The 21,129-nt window shown below is 34.7% G+C and overlaps 1 protein-coding gene across 1 annotated transcript in view; it reads right to left on the bottom strand.

Annotated features, from left to right (window-relative positions):
• Positions 1-1,821: 1,821 nt before the first annotated feature.
• The window catches only part of LOC150082866 (uncharacterized), a 234,651-nt gene continuing 215,343 nt past the window's right edge, over positions 1,822-21,129 (bottom strand). The window contains exons 2-3 of the mRNA XM_090378302.1: positions 2,144-2,371; positions 1,822-1,856 (exon numbers count right to left, since the gene is read on the bottom strand). Of these exons, the coding sequence (XP_090234428.1) occupies positions 1,822-1,856; positions 2,144-2,371 (263 nt within the window). The remainder of the gene's footprint in view (positions 1,857-2,143; positions 2,372-21,129) is intronic.

The raw sequence follows: 21,129 nt of genomic DNA, 5'->3' as shown, positions 1-21,129 counted from the left end.
ATAGTAAATAATGGGAGTAGCCAGGCTGCTATAGAACATCTTAGATCACTTTCACACATTATCTTTAAAATGACAACTGACGTTTAATCTTGCTAAATTTAAAGTTTTGCATTTGGAGATAAGAAATCAGGCAGAAACTAAATATAATATTATATTATATTTGGATAAAAGAAACCTGGCTGTCTGTTTATATAGATAGACAGGAAAGTAAAGTGCAAAGAATCTACTACCTACAGAATCTTTTATAGCAGCGAGAAGGATGTTATTCCTCTTCATAAAATGATAAGGAGACCAAATTTGGAATATTGTATTCAGATATGAATGCACCTAAAAGGATATAGAACTTCTACAGAGGTATCAAAGAAGGACAACTAGACTGGTTAGTAGTGCTAAGGGTTGTCTCTATGAGGATGAGGAGCATCTTAGATGTGTACTACAAATACTGATGATTACACACTTCAGGAGTGACCTGACAAGCGTTTAAGGCTCTTGAAGGAATAAGCAGAACAAATGAGAGAAGTATACTTGTAGCAGCATATGAAACTATACTGAGAAAACGCAGACATAAAATTTTGGGAAGCAACAAAAGATTAGCTCTCACAAGGTTCACCAACCTTCTGGCAGCATGCTACTGATCATTTGGAATAAGTTGACTTCCAAGCAGTAGAGGTAGAGGCTGTAAAAGTGTAAGGCAAAAAAGTTGGATAGTTACTTTTTAGTGATGGGAAAATGGCAATCGATTCAGTTTTATTTATTTATTTTTTTGACTGATACAGAATAAGTTCTTCCCTTGCATCACTTGGCCTGATTAATATTTATACAGTAGACTCTCGATTTTCCAGGACAGACGGTAAAAAACAAATCCCAGATAATCGATTTCCTAGTTAATCCAAAAATCTCCGATATACGTAAGAGATATGTTCCAGGCCTTCTTATTTAGTTTTATGTAACTCGGGAATGACTAATAACATATTGCTATTATATTATTATTGACAAATCTGAATTCCGCGTGATACTTGTTAATGTTTGGCCATTTTGATACATCCTTATTATAATGATTCCTTAGAGATTTAACAGATGCACCGTTTTCAAACTTTTGAATAATTTCAAGTTTCTGTTTAACTGAAAACACACTCTTTTGTGTTTACCCATCATTTTCGCAATTTCTAAATAAAAAAAAAAAAATTTTTTTTACCATAAAAAAAATTCCAACATCCCTGACATAAATAACAAAACAAAATTTGTTCTTTTGCACTGCAACAGAACACAACAATTGACGCGCCGCACTAAAACAAACTAAACATTTGGTCTCTTTTTTTTTTTTTTTTTTTTGAGCGGCGGATGTCAAGACAGCGGGGATTGCAAGATAATAGGTACACTAATCTCCCAATGACGACTTATAATGCCACTTGTCGCTTATTTACGACTTGCAAAATATCTGTTTATACCTATTCTAGTTATTACTTGAATTTTATGATTTCTGGTTGATTTTTTTTTTTTTTTTTTAATTTGGAGTCTTGAAATGTCCCAGTTAATCAAGAGTCTGCTGTACTTAATTAACAGTTGTTTGTTTGTTTGTTTGTTGATTGGTTTTTAGGAGCATTAGCAACTAAGGCCATATTGCTCCGGGATATGCGGTGGTCATTCCCTGACCTTTCCGCATCCTCCGTATTTGGTGGTGACAGGCTCGAACCTTAATTAACAGAGATAAGGTATGATATACTCTCACTGGACTATTCCAGAAAGAAGAACACCTGATAATCTTACCCCAAATTCTTTTTCCTGGGAATTTAATTAGTGTGTGTACTTTTTTCCAGATGATTATAGCGCATTTCTTGTTTGTTTTATGAAAATGCCTGCATTATAAAAAATATCTTATAAGAATTTTTTCTATAAATGGTAAAATTCAATCACAACAGACTATCATTCATTAGTGTTTAAATCAAAAAAATTATTTTTTTGAAAACTCTAACAAATATATATTTTTCATATTTAAAAAAATTGACTGAATAGCGTTAAATAAAATACTTATATTGTACTATTTCTCGAAGGTAATGTAATTTTTTTTTCTCCTTCAAATAAAAGTTTCTATAATATGTACAGATATACCTATCTAATGATGTATATATGTATGCATAAATACCTATGTTTTCCTGCATTCCTGAAGTTTTTACTTCATTCTTTGGAGATGCTGCTGAAGAGCCATTTGTATTTTGCCTTTTTCTCCATGCCCCAGTCAATCTTTTACCTTTCTCATCCTGCCTGCAAATTATCTTTCCTTTTCTTCTGAGATTAATTCTCTTCAAATTTTGAGTTTTATTGCTTCTGGTTTGCTTAACCACCCTGGAAGCAGCTCTTTTCGGTGGAGGTCCTAAAATAGAACAAAAAGTAACTTATTACACAACATATTTTAGTTAAAACTAAAACATTTAATCAAAACTGGTTCTTTAAAATTGGCAGGGAATAAAATTAAGATATATGTGACTAATCTCAGTTTAAAGGATTCTGACAGTGCACTATAGATAGTGCCTCTATTTACAATGGGGGGGGGATGAATCCTAGAAAGTATGGCTTAAACCAAAACATATTTTCCATTGACATAACTGATATAAACAGGAGTGCATTCCTGCAAGATGCCATCCATTATTTGGCTTATTATCAGTTTATTTTCACTATTTCTGTTTAGTAGCATGAAAACAGGGAGGCCCAATTAGAAAATGCCACAGGCCCATAAGTTCAACTTCTATATATTTGATTTTATCTTTTTATGAATCATTCTACTCCTGGCTATGCTACTGTATATGCACTGTTCAGTTGGCTTATGGTGTAGTGCAGGCAGCACTGCACCTTAAATGTGGCACTCACACCCAATGAAATTTTTTTCATTAAAAAACACAACCTGAACATTATCAACTAAATTTTCAAACTCCACTGGATATCCAGATTCATCCAGGAGGGATACAATTCTGTTCAAGTTTTAGAGAAATATGAAGTTATCCTATTCTGAATTTAAGTTGTCATCATCCAAGATTTTTTATCTTTCTACACTCAACAATTCTTCCATATGATCCATACCCTAGTTCCTTCCTTTTTGTAATTCTGACAACACTTGGTACCACACTCTAGCACATTCTTTAATTTTTTCAGCATTTGTATGAGCCATCAACACAGTCAGTGATTTGTGATATGTTAAGTGCTCAGTATGTCCATCACATTCAACTATTGTAATAGTTCTAATTAGAATGCTTTCTATAATTTTTTTTTGGTGTCCATATAACTGTACTTGCTGGAGTGATCTGGACACAGTCTGTATACTGTTACTATCAACAAACAGACAGAGAATCTGACATATGATTATTCCACATGTAATACTAGATGGTAATAAAACAAATTGATGTACTTGGTCTTATTGTGCAGATTAAGCAATTCTGTCAAATTGCCCAACTGTCATAATCCTTCACTTATATCATTATAATACTTGACTCATTTAGAAAATTTTATGATTTATCAATGATAATGTAGCAAAACAAATATAGATAGGAATGTAAAGAAGTAACTACTTATAAATGAAACACAAAAGATGGTGCAAAAAACAAGGATAAAACTGAAGTGAAAAAAAAAAACATGATTTTGATATAATTGGCAATTTCACCATCAAATCAATGAAGTTATCCAAGGATTTCCTGAGTACTCATTGTTGAGGGCATTCTCTAGCTTCTGGAGTTTATTATTATTATCTATATGGTGCAAGGAAGCCTGAGGCTTATGCTGCACCAGCCAAAAAAAAAAAAAAATTCCTGAGAGAGAGTTTCATGGAAACACTGATCAAATAATATCACTATTATACATCTCATCACTGATATTCATTTCATACAGCATGCTGTCGACCTGTGTCCTATAAAGTAGGGCATTATTTCCCCAATAACTGTGCCATATAAAAGGAATATTAATTTCATGATCTCATCTCTATATACCTTATCTGCAGTAATCTGTTCCTGATGACTCATTTCCATTAAAGCTGAATTATCCACAGATCATCAGTCCATCAAATAAAACTGATGCCATTCCTGCACAAGGGAAGAGCTTTTTGCAGATTTCAATTCACACCCAAATTAAGGACTTGCCTTCAACTCAGTGTGGTTTTCGAGCACAAAAGAGTTAAAAAGGAAAGTGGGAGGTCAAAATCATCCACATGCAGGTCCCAGTCGGCTCTGTTGTTGCATGAATCTGATTGTCACATAATCTAATTTTTATGCTCAGAAAAGAATACAGAAAAATAAGACTAAAGTATGTAGCATTCCGGTGTGGCCAAATGGTTGTAGAACTGTCATTCTTCGTCATACATGTCTAACCCTCCAACCAATTGGAGCCATGCCACAACAGTGTGCTCCAACATCACAGACTCTTGCAACTTCAGTGGTTACAAGTCTATGATGCTGTACTTTGTACAGAATGCTGATAAAGTAACTTAATATAAAAATGTTACTTGACATACAAGAAAACAATGATCGTTTTATTGTTGTGTCTCAGCTTATATGGCTACAGATATTGTTCCCTCTAAATCAATATCAGCTCCAATTAAAGTAATAAAATTATGAATAGTGTGGGAAAGCTGATCTGGGGACACATTCACTATCTCTATTTGACTGCTCTCTTTACCTGTGATATATTTTGGCTCACTGTATATGCAACCTTTTAGATAACCCAACAACCAATATCAAGAGGGTTCAAATCTAGACTTCAAGGTGGCCACTTCATCCAAAAGCTCTACCAATATTTCATCCAACAAAATGTTCTTTTAATAAGCAGTAACTCTTGGGTGAGTATGTGAAGCACTTCATCCTGCTGAAATATCACCTGGTCCATCTCTCTCTTTATTATTATTTTTTTTTTCATTGTGAATGTACCCTAACATGCCTGCTTTGGGGTTCATCTTATGAAGTGGTGCAGAGTAGGTCTCAGTTGCCAACTGCCACAATTTACAAATGCAAATCATGTGTCCCACTTTGTTAAGTGGAACAGTGAAAATATAACTTTCTACTTTTATTGACTGATACATCATTAGTTAATTTGATTAAATTAAAAAAATTATTCTACCAATTCCACATTCTCTTGTCACAATTGGATTAATCTTTAGGTTTAATGAAAAACATATTGCAGGTTGTCACTGATTGGAAGCAGAATCAATGATGAAATGGCACTTTGATTTTACTTGTACCGGTTTAGAAAATATCTGAACATGCCCAATGGCAGAAAAAATTCCTCAAAATAAAGGTCATATAGACACATAATAAACAATAAAAATTAAATAAGTAACAGTGTCAAGTGCAATACAATATTATAAGAATTCCTTTTTGTTGTAATATTTTTTTTCTTTGTTTTTGCTTTAACATAATTTAATTTTGATAATATGTATAATATATAGTATATATATCATACACATAACATATGAAATTTATATAATATATAAACTAGGGGACTCCACCCCCTGCTCGCTTTGCCAATCCCCAGCCAATATCAAATATATAAAAAATGTTATAACCTGCTTGACATCATTACTGAAGCCACTTTGGAAAGAGTTTCCTTCACATAATAGATCGATTTGCTTAAACCTGCTGTTCGAGCAGCTTCTTCAAAAGTCTTGTATACTAATGCCATTCGCAGTTCTCATGCCTTCGAAATACCATAGATGTTTCGCTTTTGTAACAATAATTTCAAATGAAACCTCTCCACATCTTGTAGTGAGACAGTATTTGAAATCTAATCAGGAAGAGTGACCACTTTATGCATATTTTTACATTGACACCATTTATTTCCCGTTTTGTCCCACGTAAAATGTAGAAGTATGACAGAGTAAGTCAAATCTTCTGCACCCCTCTCATAATTATACTAATATACTAACATTAAAACGCACTGAATCAAAATCTAATCAGGAAATCACCTGTGTAATTATTTACCTGTGCATGTGTAGCGATGTAATTGCCCGCCCACTTGTACCACGTCACCTGCATCCCTCTTCTCCCATTGGCTCGAATAAATATCACCAGGAGGAAAACTTTAATGTATAGAGAGATAATACTGTATTTATAATATATAGAAAATTTGATTTTTCTATATATTATAACACGGGGTGTGTGTTGGGGGGAATGATTCCATTGGCATTGGGTGATGCTCGTGTGTGACATACTTATGATAACGCATTGTATATGACATCACTTCCATCAAGAATTCTGCTGTCTTCCCCTCTGGCAGTCTTTCCCCTCCAACCGATTTCGAGATTTCAAAATATAGTAATAATAATTTTAAATCATGGACACTAGATGACAGCCCAATATTCTAGTTCAGTGGTTCCCAAACTACTGAGATCTATGGACCCCTTCAAAAATGTTCGCAGACCCCCTATATATATACACACACACACACTGGTGTTCAAAGAAAGTGCATCACCTAGGAATTTCACATTTATAACCCTTTTTCGCGATGGTATATTATATTAATGACTAGCATCACAAATAGAAATATAACAAAAGATATTTATAAATATTTAAGGCAAAGCTAAGTAATATTTGACAGGTGCAAAATATTCCAAAATGAGCATTTGCAACCTTTATACAGCAGTTTCGTTAAACATGACAATTATGGCTGAAATGTTATCAGAAGCCTTCAATTTGCCTCAGTTTATCATTTTAAATGGAAAACAAAAAAGTTCACCAGGTGCAAACTAATATTTAGTTGAACTGCCTCTAGCCCTGATGACAGCAGCACACCACCGAGGCATTGACAAGATCAATTTCTGAAGATAATCAACTGATAGTTTGTGGTTCCAAATGGCTTCCTTAAGTTCATGAAGGGTCTTTGGTTTCTTTCCGACAACTGCAGATTCCACACGATGCCAACAGTTCTCTATAGGATTCAGGTCCGGGCTGTTTCCTAGCCAGCTAAGAGTTGTAATGGACCATTTTTTTCACCTGTAATAAATATAAACACATTACTATCGAACATCTAATGCAGAAATAAAGCTAAAGTAACTACAGAAGTGCTTACTTACACTTTTCGCCCGATGACAAGGAGCAGAGTCGTCCTGAAAGATGAAGTTACTTGGCAGGTTGAAATGGTCTAATGGTTGGCAGCAATTTACCTTACAATATAGCCAGGTATCCATTGGCATTTACGGAACCTTTTATAAACTGCAGGTGACCTACTCCGTGATACGAAATATCATTTGGCTGGTACGGAATTTCACTGTAGACACCATACAGTCTGGATGGTATTCTTCACCACATCTACAGAAAATCGTTTGTCTCCCATCAGTACCATGTAGATTGAATTTCTTCTCATCCGAGAAAATAACTGACTTCCACTGCTCAGGGGTCCATTTGACATGCTCCTTACACCAAATTAATCAGGCCTTTTTCATTTTCTGTGTGAGGAGGGGCTCCTTCTTAGAACGATGGGCTACAAGTCCATTTTTGAAGCGGTGTCTTCTGACTTTACTGCACTTGCTACCACTCCTGTATGTTCTTCCTATTCTCTTTTCAGCTCAGACAAAAAAGCTTTACAGTTTTTAAGGCATAAGCACTTCAAAACATGGTCCTGTTTTGGCGAGACTCGTTTGCATTCAGTTACTTTTTTCCTGTCAGCAGAACCAGTATTCTTGAGTTTGGAAAAAAATCTACTCACTATTGACTGATTACAAGACTCACTATAAACAATATGATGGGAAGAACATTCTTCCTCACGTAAAGCAACAATAGCACTCTTTCTTCATGGCATCAACTGCACATAACTTGCCATCCTGACACAAGCAAGGAATGACTGCAACTCTTGCAGAACATGCTTATATAGCTGAAAGCAACAGCTGATGCAATATTATATCATCACCTATGCATGTCAATGTTATCTGATGCAATCTGTAAGAAATATTGCCATATACTTATGTTATTCGGACGACAATTACAATGTTAAGGAGTGATGCACTTTCTTTGAACACCAGTGCATATATATGTATGTTTTGCTGTGTGTGTGTGCGTGTGTGCGCACGCAGTGGGGTTTTTAAAAAGAAAATTCAAAGTTTCATGCTTAAAACAACAACTTTATTCTTATTTTTACATAAATATATAATAATAACTTTATTAATCATCAGTTTGCTATACATAGAACTAATAATTTGACCAGTTCCAGAGGGTCGTTTCACGAACCCAGTTTGGGAATGCTGTTCTAGTTATAAAAATCAGCTCTGTTCGATACTATATTTCTTGTTGCTAGTTTCTGTGGTCTTTTATTTTTTTAAATCAAAGTCACACACTGTGCACAATTTTGATTTTAAAAAAATTTGCACGCAGTCTTCAAAAATGCATTACATTGTCACTTGTATAAGATTACCTTATTTCATATTTAAATTTAGTTTTTTCGTCAAAGTGTGCTGGAATGGTGTTTTTAAAAACTTATACGGAACCAGCTAATATTTGCAAATAATAATAATAATAATAATTTAAAAAAAAGAAGAATTTTCTCCCCCCTATCAAAATTTATTTAACACTTGCAAGCATTATACGCCAGGTGTCATTCGAATGCCATAATTGCTTGAACACTTCGTAAAACTTTTTTTTTTTTTTTTTTATGTTTAACAACCTGAAGGCATGTCGGAATGATGTTCCTTTGCAATTCCAGTCAAATACAGTACCGATTATATTATAATATTAAAGTTGCTATATTTTATGCATGTTTACAACTGAAATGAAATGCATTGCTTATTTTTATTGAATTTAATATACTTATGCTGTTATATTTTAATAAAATCTTTTATCTTAATAACATAAGGTAAAATTTAGCTGGTAGTAGTTAATCTAATATGGTTGTTTAAAATTGAATTACATAAATATCGTTAATTTTTCTTCAAATTTTATGTAAAATCTGTATTTAAAAGTTAATATTAATTTTGCATCCAGCAACAGCCTGGTAATTAAGGTGGTTAATTACTGAATTTTTTTCCGTTAATTTTTTTTTTTTTTTTTTTATCTAAAAGAATTCTTCCCTGGCAAAAAAAGTTAAAAAAAATCACTAACCAGACATTGGAACGAATAATTTGTATGTGATAGGGTAATGTAAAACAGAAAAAAAAAAAAAAAAAAAAAGTTTGTGCCGCTATAAGTGCCTCTTGATTGAAGGTAAAATCACCAAATACAGTCAGTACTGCAGCTAGGGCTTTTGCCGCCCGGGGCGGTCCCTGAGTTTGCCACCTCTCTCAATACAAAAAGTCAAAACGCGTATAGGGAAATAAATTAAAACACTGTTTATTTTTGAAGTAAAACTTTAATTCCAACATTCTAAAATGTTATTTTTTTTTTGCTTTCTCTGCTGCTGAGACGCAGCCACCGCGGTATAAGCAATAAACCAATCGCCGTGCCATGCGTTTTATTTTTAAGAATTTGAATTATAGTATGACAGGGAAATGTAACGGTTTTGTTGTTGTTATTATTATTATTATATAATAATACTAATAATATATTTATATTTTATTTATTTTAGTTGTAAATATAGTTGTTAAAACCTAATTATCAATTAAGTAATAAAAATTACTAAGTTAACATACATAAAACAATCGTCGAAAAATAAAATTGTCTCACGTGAAAAGTTCCGCCCGGGGCAGACCCCCCCCCCCCCCATAGCTACGCCACTGAATACAGTACATGGTGGGTTTGGAGAACCCCTACACACACCTTTTGTTATAGTAATTTGACGAATTTTAAAAGACTCTTCCTCCTCCACTCTGTACCGACGCCAAGTGCTTTGCAACTACTGTACTGCACCTTCTCACCCCTTTTGCATCCCTGCAGTTTCCAACCAATCAATATATATATATATATATATTGCATACCTCCAATAATATGGAAATTAATGTCAGGTATGACAAATGCACCTAAAAGCGCAAAGCAGCATTAAAGGATGCAAAAGTATATATTAAATAAGTGAGAGCATACATGTGCTCTTGATCAAGGAGAGTTGATCAAGAAGAATTCCTTCCGACGGAATAAAAGATAATTCCTTGTTTATTCTTAAATATAAGTATGTATGAACAGATATATTAGATAAAATATGCATAGATGAAAATTACACAAAGTGCCAGTGACTAGAAGGGTAAGGATAGTAGAAAAAGAAGTACAGTAGATATGTAAAAGGTGAAAGTATATATATATATATTAGGTAAAAGATTTTAGCAGAACGAACGAAGATTCCAGAATTCCATACTGAGCTATTTATCATAAAAAATATAATGACAATAAATATGTAGCTGTAGAATCGTGGACGAATACAGTTTAAAAATTGCACACTAAAATGAAATCCAGGAGGAAGCTATGAAATAAATCTAATGTTCAATATGGAAATGGGGCGTTAAATCCCGTCCCCCATAAGTCGCCAGTGAAAAACCCGAAATGGAAAACAACAATCCTATTTTAAAGATGTTTAGCATAGTTCACATCTCCGATTTTTTTTTTTTTTTTAATTATCTTAGAGCATTTATGGCTTGAGCTGCCGACGCGCCACACACACACACACACACACACACACACACACACACACACATATATATACAGTACTGTATATCTGTATATATTTGGATTGTTTCGCTTTCTGAATTTTTACTCAACAAAGTTGTTCAGTAAAAATTCAAAAGTGAAATAATTCTAATTAAATAAAAGTTACATATTACCAGTTTTTACTTTAGCGGATGTATCCACCCTTCTTTTGGATTTTTTTGTGTTTTTTATGGATTTTTTCCCTAGATTTTATTTCCATGACTTTACCCCCTTATTCCCACAGCATGGGTATTATTATTATTATTATTATTATTATTATTAATAGCCATATAGTGCAAGGAAGCCTGAGGCTTATGCTACACCAGGAAAAAAAAAAAAAAAAAGTTCCCGAGTTACCCTGAGAGAGAGAGAGAGAGAGAGAGAGAGGCGCCTCCGTAGCCAGGTGGGAAGGAGCAGCAGTGCGTAGCACATGTTTCTTGATTAGACCGGGGTTCGAGCCCGTCACCACCAAATACGGAGGATGCGGAAAGGTCAGGAAATGACCACCGCATATCCCGGAGCAATATGGCCTTAGTTGCTAATGCTCCTAAAAACCAAATAACAACAAATAACAAGAGAGAGAGGAGTCAAAAGTAGATGGGAATCACCAAGAAAGAGAAGAATGATAATATCCAGCACAGGACTCTGGGTGTGCCAAGCCCATACTCACCAGATGTGAGCCCCCGGGGTTATTATTTGGAATTGGCTATTAACAATACTTATAATTCAGAGTTTTTCTCAATCGATACAACACTCACCACAATCGATAAAAGATTATCGGAATGTTAAAGAGGATATATGAAATAACTATACCTTGAAATCAAGAAGTTAATTAGATAAAAAAAAAAAAAGTCTTCTCAGCAATGGTGGTTCCAGAATTTTCTGAATTGGGGAGGGGACTAAAGCAGTATTTCAGGATATCATTAAACTTCATTCATCACGTAGTAGAAAAGAAAAAAAATCCACATTTGTGGATTTGTCGTCCCTTAATCCCTACCTGGTACTGCCACTGCAACCCGTTCATGACAAACAGAATTAAAAAATAACTATTCCTATCATGATTAGTAATAAATAAAATGTATTCTGCCTTATTTTTTAAAATTATTATTTGCGAAAACAAAGCTACCTCTCAAATTTATTATGGTCTTGATCACTATATAAAATTTGACATTTACAAGCATATCTGAGCCGTCAATGTTCGCAAATATAAAATTTTAAAATCGATTTTCATAATGCTTTATTTATATTTAATTGTTAAAAACAACAAAAAAATTTTTTTTTTGCTTGTACAATACCAGAATTATTCTATAATTCTGGTATTGTATAAGCAAATTTTTTTTTTTTTTTTATTCTGGCTGTTAACAAATAAAAAGGATCCAAGTAATTTCTAAAAAAAAAAAAAAAAAAAAAAAAACAATTAATTATTTGTTCTTTTGTCAATGATAAAAATGCGCAAAGTACTGACAAATCGTGTGGGGGAAGGCTGTAAATTAACATCCAATAAAATCAAAGATACAAATTTGTTCAAACTGTTTCCAAAATCATCTGTAGAAACTGCGACCTACATTTGAAAAACTATAATATTTCAGTGCAAAACACTGCATTCTTAGAAGTTTAAATAACATAAATTTAAATCGCTTAAAATATTTGAAGAAATACATTATTTCGTTCGAGGCTGCAATCAAAACGATTGCAAGATTGCAAAAGGTAGTCAAATAATCTGAAGATCACTCCAAATAATCTTTGTAGTAAGAGGCTGATAGCTCGAACTCAAGGTTCTCGAATTCACTACATTTCGGTAAATTAAACGATAGGTTAATAGAAAATCAAAATCTAAATTTTAAAGCTGACTACATATATAGTGGCTGGGAGGATCATACTCCACCTTATCATTTCTTAGAATAAACAATCAAGTGGGAAACAGTAATTTGTTGCTACAGATAATTTCAGAAACCAAATACTTGATAACAAGATACACATTTCTGACTACAATTGTGCAATCAAATACTTTATCTAAAACTTGCCCTACAACACTTAGACTCTTGACAAAGATGCGATATCAGCTCTGAGGTATCTGAAACCACACCTTTGGCTTCTCTCGGCTGACGTAAAAGTGCGACCCGATACTCTGAGCAATAATCTTACTGCTATCGTCTTACCTATATGAAATGAAAGGAAGCTTCAGCAGGGCTGAAAAGGTACTATCACTGTTATATGAAGGGATGAAGCCGTGCTGGTAGGATAGAGGGTACGGACAGAGGGATAACGTGCAACTGCTGAAACTTTTACACCTGAGTCACTAAAACTAGACACGCAGACACACAGTAGCATGTCCGGTTGCCATAGCAACCATCCTGTACACAGAACTCGGTGAGGCCACTGGCTTCAGCGGCAGTCGCCAGATGCAGCAGATCACTGGGATACCACGATCAATGGGATGGCTTACCTGAACTGGCTTTCGATAATGTAGAGTATACGGTCGAGTTGTTCCTCTGTCCCTAGTGCTGTTGGCGCGATAGTTATACACTTTACTGGGACTATGAGAATTATACCTACTGACGTTTTGGACTATTATTTATTATTATTATTATTTAAGTGATACATTAGCAACGTACCTAAGCATAAGGCAGAATTCCATTACTCCGCAAATGCACATACAGCAAGAAACGTGCCCCCGGATATAATATATTCAGTAAAGTTGGAAATGATTACGTTAATATACTGCTCACATGTTTTGCTATCCGTTCTTTATTTTTTTAAATTTAATAAATAGCGAATTTCCACAGTACATTTATAGTCTAATTTTATAACGGGTTGTATTCTGTTAAATTTTAAAGTCTAAATAATATTAATGGACGAATGAAAACTTGAAAGCTGCTAATGTAATCGCCTTGAAAAAGTTTAAGCACTTAATAAACACATCGTGGTTTCACAATAATAAAATGTAGAGGTCTGACAAAAACTAGTAAGCATTAAAATGATATAAACCAATTCTAAATAAAATAACTGCAGAGTTACTAACCTATTTACCACGTTTTTGAAGATGAAAAATGAATAATCTCAAAGTTAATTTTAGAATTAAAAGGGATTTTCATTTTCCATACCATCATCACTCTCCTAGGACAGTAAGTTTCATTTGGGTTATCGAATAAACAAAAGAATTCTATTATGTCCTCAAGTTTTTTCTCATACAAATTAACTTTACAGGGGAGATTAATTCAGTATAAAAAAAGGGGAGGGGAAGGATTCTGATTAAACATTAGTTCTAGTTTTAGAAGAGGGGTGATGCCACTAAGTGCACTAAATTAACCTCCCCATTCTGGCCGACAGCCAGAAACATGAAGACGGTACTCGACGATATCAATTAATTATTATTAAACTTACCTCGAGGACACAAATAATTTGTGGGACAGCTACGGCCTATCTCAACTTCCAGATCCTCATTCTATTTCATTCTTATCTATTTCGTTTCGCGGATCGTATACTTAGTAATAGGAGATGCTAAGTTATTCAAATTTTCCAAACACAATCAAAAGACTTACAAATGAAATAAATGCGATCCGATTGTGATTAAAAAGAAATAATTCAAAGCCACATATTTTATAAAATACAAATTCAAAAATAGTTCGAGGTGTTGAATAGCGTCTTTAATCTATTATAAAAAAAATAAAAGGTAGAGAGAGACACTTATTTATTTTTCTTTTGGGATGAGGATACATGTATATTCTCATCATCATAACATATCCAATAATTGGTGGTATACCGACTGTCGTTGCAAGAGGTCAAGGCCCGCCATCGAACAAATGGCAAGTTAACAAGCAAAAAAAAAAGATAAGGCCTGGAGGGGTTTTGGTATACATGGCTCCTACCAGTCTACAGGCACGTACGATCGTTATCAATAGAAAAGAAGACCACATCCTTCCCTTACGGGTCCTTTTCCATACAGCGTAATATAAGATAATCGGTGAGATCATGCAAAGAAATCATCTTGGAAGATACCGAATCACGACCATGAATGCTTCTTGCTACCCGGCAATAACAAAAAACCAGTACTGCAAATGATCAACATGTACAAACCTTGCAGGTATATAGAACAACAAATCGTGGCCGTCTCTTTGCTTGTAAACTGAAGCATTAAATTTAAATGACACTAATAAAAAGTAGCCCCATAATTCTTGAGCTTTTCCCATTCCCCAAATATCGATAATATTTACGCTTTCTGTAATGCTTCCGGAAAGGAAGTGTTCTCGGCACATAGATTTTCGAACTTGATGTTTTTAAGGTAATTCGAACATCTTGAAGTTTTATTGTTTTAAGTAATCTCAGCCGGTTTCCAATGCTATCACAATGTCAGATATTTCAAAATCAGTGTGTGTATGGCTCTTTTGGCCAATACACGTATCTTTCAGATATTTTAGTAAGAAAAACTGTTAAAAAACTAGTCTGGAAAAGTATTTTAGTTATTCAATAGCTTTTGTCCGACTCTGATTTCACCAGCAGAAACCATTTCTGTGATAGTTCATTACCATGTTATAAAATTAAAATATATACTTCTTAATTAATTTTGCTCTAAAATCCGTAGTGTATTGAGTCGGTGTGATCTTTTATTATCGAGTTCCCATAGCCAAAGGCATATAATTAAAACTTTTTAAAACAATTTAAATCTACGGTAACCAAATTTAAACCCATAAGTCACGGAAAAAAAAAAAAAAGTAATTTTGTCATAATACGCTGAGATAACAATTTTAAATTTATTATTTTTATTTTTTTATTTTCATTCTTGCTTGGCTCTGCTTAATGCGAAAAAATCCGCCCAAATCAAACATCTTACTTTCTTTAAAGGGTCATTACGAATAGATCATTTTATCCTATATACAGCTTACCTAAACAGCTTAAACAATATATATTTACGTTTTCTATAACTTTTATTATTTATTTTACTTAAAAGTATCATAAGACATTATTGATTTTGATTTTTTTTAAAGCTAAGTAATAAGATTCTCAGCACTACATAAAGAAATACGCTTAAAATAAGTTATTTTCATTACAAGTAATCTATAGACAGGAAAAAAAAAAAAAAATTCAATTTATAAATAAATTTATACTTTTGGTTAGGAGAAAAAAGGAAGGTGTAAGTCAGGCGGGCAAAATTAACTTCATTAACACGCGCCTCGGATCAATTGCGTATCCCTGGAGTCGAGTTTTGATCTGCTCAGAAATGTGATGTCACAACCACGAATGAGCGACATCAGTCGCTATGCATCGCCGACGCACAAGATCACCAACTATTAATGACGTATTCCGGTGGCGCCGTAGCTCTGACCCGCCGATGATTCAAGAGAAATGCTAAGACAGTACTGACGTGGCTACGTTACTTTTCTATTGTATTTGACCTCTATCGTTTTATGCGATTTATCATCTTTACAAGCAAATTCGAGAGAGAGTCAACAGACGAATATTATAGCTGAGCATAACGAAAGAAAAGGAAGAAGAAAAAAAAAAAAACAGATGCTCTTCACTCAAAAAACACATAACTAAATGTGAAACCGCAGTGATTATCAATGTTGTTATTGATATATATTTAAATATTTTTTGTTTGTTGAAAAGAGAGAGAGAGGTCAAGCACAGCCAGTATTCGTATAAAAATGTTAATTTCAAAATAAAGCAACATTACTACTCTTTTCTAAAACTTTTGCACACATCTGTAACAGACATGAATAATTACATTACCCTGTGCCTTTTCATCATCGATGGCACCTCAACACTTTAAGCTATTCGATGATACCCATTTACTCAACATACATTATCCCTGTTTCCATCTCGGTTTGAGTGGGTCAGCTTCCGTCTTGTCGACACCACTTGTTGACGGTCCTCCCAGCATCCTCTAGGCACAGAGATGCTGCCAGCTGCCCTTGGAAGGTCTGTGTTCCCGGCACGCGGAGGCCGTAGTTGGGGAAGTGTCCCAGACGAGGACATTTGCGCACGCACTATCACGTGACGGCTGATGCGGGATGTTGATCTCTCTGCTCCGTCATACGTGCAAGCTGTTGCTAAGGGCAGGTGGGCATTACGAAGTCAGACTACACTATTCAAGTAACAACGCTCGCGAGGAACTGTCTTTTTTTCTTCTTCCCCTTTTTTCCTCCTCTCTCCTTCTTCCCCTTCTAAGGACGAACGGTGAAATGCCTATTAGCATTTCGAAATTTTGTTACAATTTCTCACAATTTAATATTATTTAATATTTTTGGATGGAATTTCATAGTACACAATGTTTTAAATAAATAATTATTTAACGACTTTTTTTTTTCCCCTTTCTTATTTCTCGACATCTGAAACAATCCATTGTTCAATTTTCTTTCGTGCAGTGAGAAAACACAAACAGTACTCCCGAGCGAGGTCAGGGAATTGCAGTTTATCCTTGTTCGATGTCTACTTATACGTTGTGTTTGCTAATGAAAAGAACGCAAAAAAAATTCAAACTTACTGTTATCCGGAAAGTAGATTTTATACAAAAATTTGATTTCTTTCAAAGAGAAAAATTAAATTAACTAAAGTGTTTGTTAAAACCCATCTTATGGTGATATGCTACGACCCGTAAAAATGCATTTATTATTTAGCATAATAATACATTACAATAATAATCACTAATTCAACTATATACAGAAATACTGTACACAATAAGGAAATTAACATAAATATATGACAATCAATAAATAGAATTACAGACTACTTACAGCTCTAAATAATATATTTATACAACGAACAGCAACTTTATTAGGTATAACTACTTAAAATCGAGTGGGACCCCGGATAGTCCTCAGAACAGCAAGGATTTATTGTAGCACAGGATAAATGAAGTGTCGAAAACATGCCGCAGGGATGCTTGTCCACATTGACTCAATTTTTTGCCAAACTGAATTGAGTACTAGTCATTACGGAGGTCACTGCAGTAGGCTGAATTCACTCTCATATTCCTGGAACTAGTTTTATACAATGTTGGCCTGTGGTAGCGGCGCATTATCCTGTTACAAGAATCCATTTCTGATGAATACGTTGCAACCATAGGAAGAGAAGTCAGAAACGGTTTCCTGATAACCTGTAGCATCCAAATATTGCTCTATTGATATCAACGGGTCCCAATGTGCACCACAAAAAAAAAAAAAAAAAAAAACCTAATTCCATTACATCGCCACCACCAACCAGCCTCTACTGCTGACATATGGCAGGATGGGTTCATGCACTCATGCCGCGTTTACGCTATTTCTGGTCCTCCCATCAGCGTGAAATAGCAGGAACCGGGATTTTCAGACAAGGCAATTTTTCCATGTCTTCGCTACCTAAGTGATTCTGGTAGTAGTGGAACCCGGTTCGGTCGTCGGCTACGATACCGCATCCGTCAAAAGGTGCGAAGAGTTGTGCACTCTGAAATGCCTCTTTGGTTACCATCGTTGTTGGATGTATATATTTGGTTATTGAACTAATCTGGATACACGCGAGACACAGTCGTACTTGAAAACCACAGCAGGGTTGCAGTTTCCGATTTTTCATACCAGCGCGTCTGGCTCCGGCTACTGTGTTACTTTCAAAGTTGCTTAAATCTTTTGAATTGCGCGCGCACAGCATCTCTCGTATATACCGGGCTGCGCTTTATATCGTATGGTACGTGATACTGTTACTAAAGGGGCAATCCTGTTCATGAAAACGATGGGTGTACCTAATAAGGTGGCCGTTTACAGAATCCTCATTGTATACCAGTTAGGACCACTATTACAGGTATTTTACAATTTAGGTTTTAGTTATAATTGTAGTTCACAGTTTATATTCAAAGTTTTTATTACACAATTTTGGTTACTGGCTTATTGGTTCATCTGCTAAGTACTTAAAAGTCTTGAGTGCCACGATTTGATTTAATTTAATTTAATTTTAAATTTGCCTGTTCTGTTTGCTCTAAGTCACTTTTGCTAACACAATGAGCTATACGTCCCCGTTATCCGGATTGGATGAGAAATAAATTTTCCCATTAATCTGGATTACTCTAATTCCAATTTCAGGATAATCGAAACCTCGGATAATCCACTAAATTAAAGAAAACTGTATATGTGAGAAAAATGTAAATTTATTTACATTTTCCTCACATATACAGTTTTCTTTAATTTAGGTATTGTTTGTTTTACAAGATGCAAAACAAACAATACCTGTAACGTATTCCGACTTAGACTTTCCGTGGCCGTAGAAATCTCGGTTAATCCGCCTCCAGATAATCGAGTCTACTGAAAAAGATGGATTATAGCGTAAAAATTGACATGCTAAGTACTCTTAGTTAGACTTGGACAATACAATCGGTTGATAACAGAATTTAAAAAAAATTAAAAAAAAAGTTATTTTAGCGCATCAAGAGTCACGAATCTTTGGGAACAAAAATATGACCATATGAAGAAGGTCAATTAGTTTCATACCATGAAATACCGGACTCAAAGAAGAATTGTTCGTTCTAAGAAGCAAGGAGGACGTGCATTGAAGATGATAATTTGCACGAGAAACGTGCGATGATATAAGCGTTAGGAGAGCAGAAAAATGAATAAAAGCATGAATTAAATTATAAAGAAAATAGCAGGACTGAAGATAACGTAAACTATAGTGGAATTAAATGAAACCAACTGCATAGAACGTTCTCTACGTAGAACTCTGCGTAAAAGAATCGAATAAATTTCAATAAGTGTGTTCAAGTAGATCTGATAGATTGCTAGGGTGGCGTTCAAATAATGATACAACAGCCAACAATACACTTAATTACTTAAAAGGGAAGAAAATGGTGCCTTCACTAATGAAAGCCGAGGTAGTGCTCTTAATAAGACCAAGAAGCCGGATATGTTACGATAATGTTTATGAACGGATGGATGAAGATTGTCTCATACTAAGCCCAAGATCTCTGAAGTGGCCAAAAACTTCGATCTATTCCTGAGCGACGTGATAACCGATAAATAACCCATAAAGGTTTTAACCGATGGTGGGAAACCGACATAGTTTGCAAATAGCTTGTATTTAAAGACATTGTTTTCATTGGGCCAATCTGAGTTGAAGCCAAGATTAAATTGTAAAATATGAACATCGTACATGAATCGATAACGTTGCAGATTTTAAGGTCATCGGCAAACAGCTGCCGATGACCTTAAAATCGAAAGTTTGGAGCACTGTTGAGAGGTCATTGAAGCATATAACATGAGAGCCAGTAGAAGATCCAGAGAGGAGCATTGAGGAAACACACACACACACACACACACACACACACACACACACTGAAGAAGGCGACTCTTCGAGAAGAACATTTACGGCCTATTATTTGATAAGTAAATTTATACAGAGTGAACAGAGTCAAAGAACAGAGAATCGATCTGATGACCAATATCCAGATTAATATGCATTAAACGCGAAAACAAGACCAAATTGGAGCAGGTTGATCTGCGGGGCATAAACCCAAACTGAAATTCATGGCTAGGATGTATGCGTATGTGCGCGTGCGCGCACTGAAATTCTTGAAGATTGCATTTCCAAAGATCCTGGCTAAAAGGTTAATAATCGAGATGGAGCCACAATTATAGGTATCAGATTTAACTGACACTTGCTTCCTATTTTCTGATATCCACGATTTTGTACTCTTATCCATCCCAGTAATTTCTAGAGCTCAAACTTAAGTGTGAGCTCTAAAAATTACTGGGATGAATAAGAGTACAGAGAAATTGTGGAAATTTAACAAATTAGTTGTTGTTGTTGTTGTTGTTGTTATTTGGTTTTTAGGAGCATTAGCAACTAAGGCCACATTGCTCCAGGATATGCGGTGGTCATTCCCTGACCTTTCCGCATCCTCCGTATTTGGTGGTGACGGGCTTGAACCCCGGTCTAATCAAGAAGCATGTGCTGCTCTTTCACTACTGCTCCTTCCCACCTGGCTACGGAGGCGCCTAACAAATTAGTAAGAATTAGCATTGCTGTATTCGAGCATTTGTTAAACAGTATGATCAGGACGATATTGTCTTTGAGCCTAGAAATAATAGTTAAAATATTATCGGGCTCTAATTCAAACGAAATCGAACAAACCTTGAATACCAGCATTCGACTAAGAATAGCGGCCCGGAAGAAGGTCACAATTTAGGGAGGAAGATGAGAAAACTTGTGCGAAAAGATTACCCATTTCAGTATTATCAATAGATAAATTTAGTTTTCCTTGGTTGATTTCTTCTCAATCTTATGTTTTAAAATCTTCAGTTTACGTTTATTTGTTACGACCTTCAAATTAAACAGCTGTATGCAATGCAACCCAAAGATGGTCACTCTAAAAGCTCTATCTTGCCAATAAAATGTTTTCATCTTTTTAGTAAATGTATATCTGATAGCTGCATCTACATCCACTAAAGATTAGAGAATTACACAAAACTTAGTTACAAAATAATTATCGTCACAAGATCTCATACATGGATGTCTGGTAAATGTTAAAGTGTTGTTGTTGTGGGGGTTTTGATGGCGCATAAGCTGCTTTGGCTATAATGCGCCTATG

Source organism: Mastigoproctus giganteus, chromosome 7 (genome assembly GCF_048544385.1).
Source record: "Mastigoproctus giganteus isolate SK-2022 chromosome 7, ASM4854438v1, whole genome shotgun sequence".
Taxonomy (NCBI): domain Eukaryota; kingdom Metazoa; phylum Arthropoda; class Arachnida; order Uropygi; family Thelyphonidae; genus Mastigoproctus; species Mastigoproctus giganteus.
This window is presented reverse-complemented; position numbering and strand designations above follow the sequence as displayed.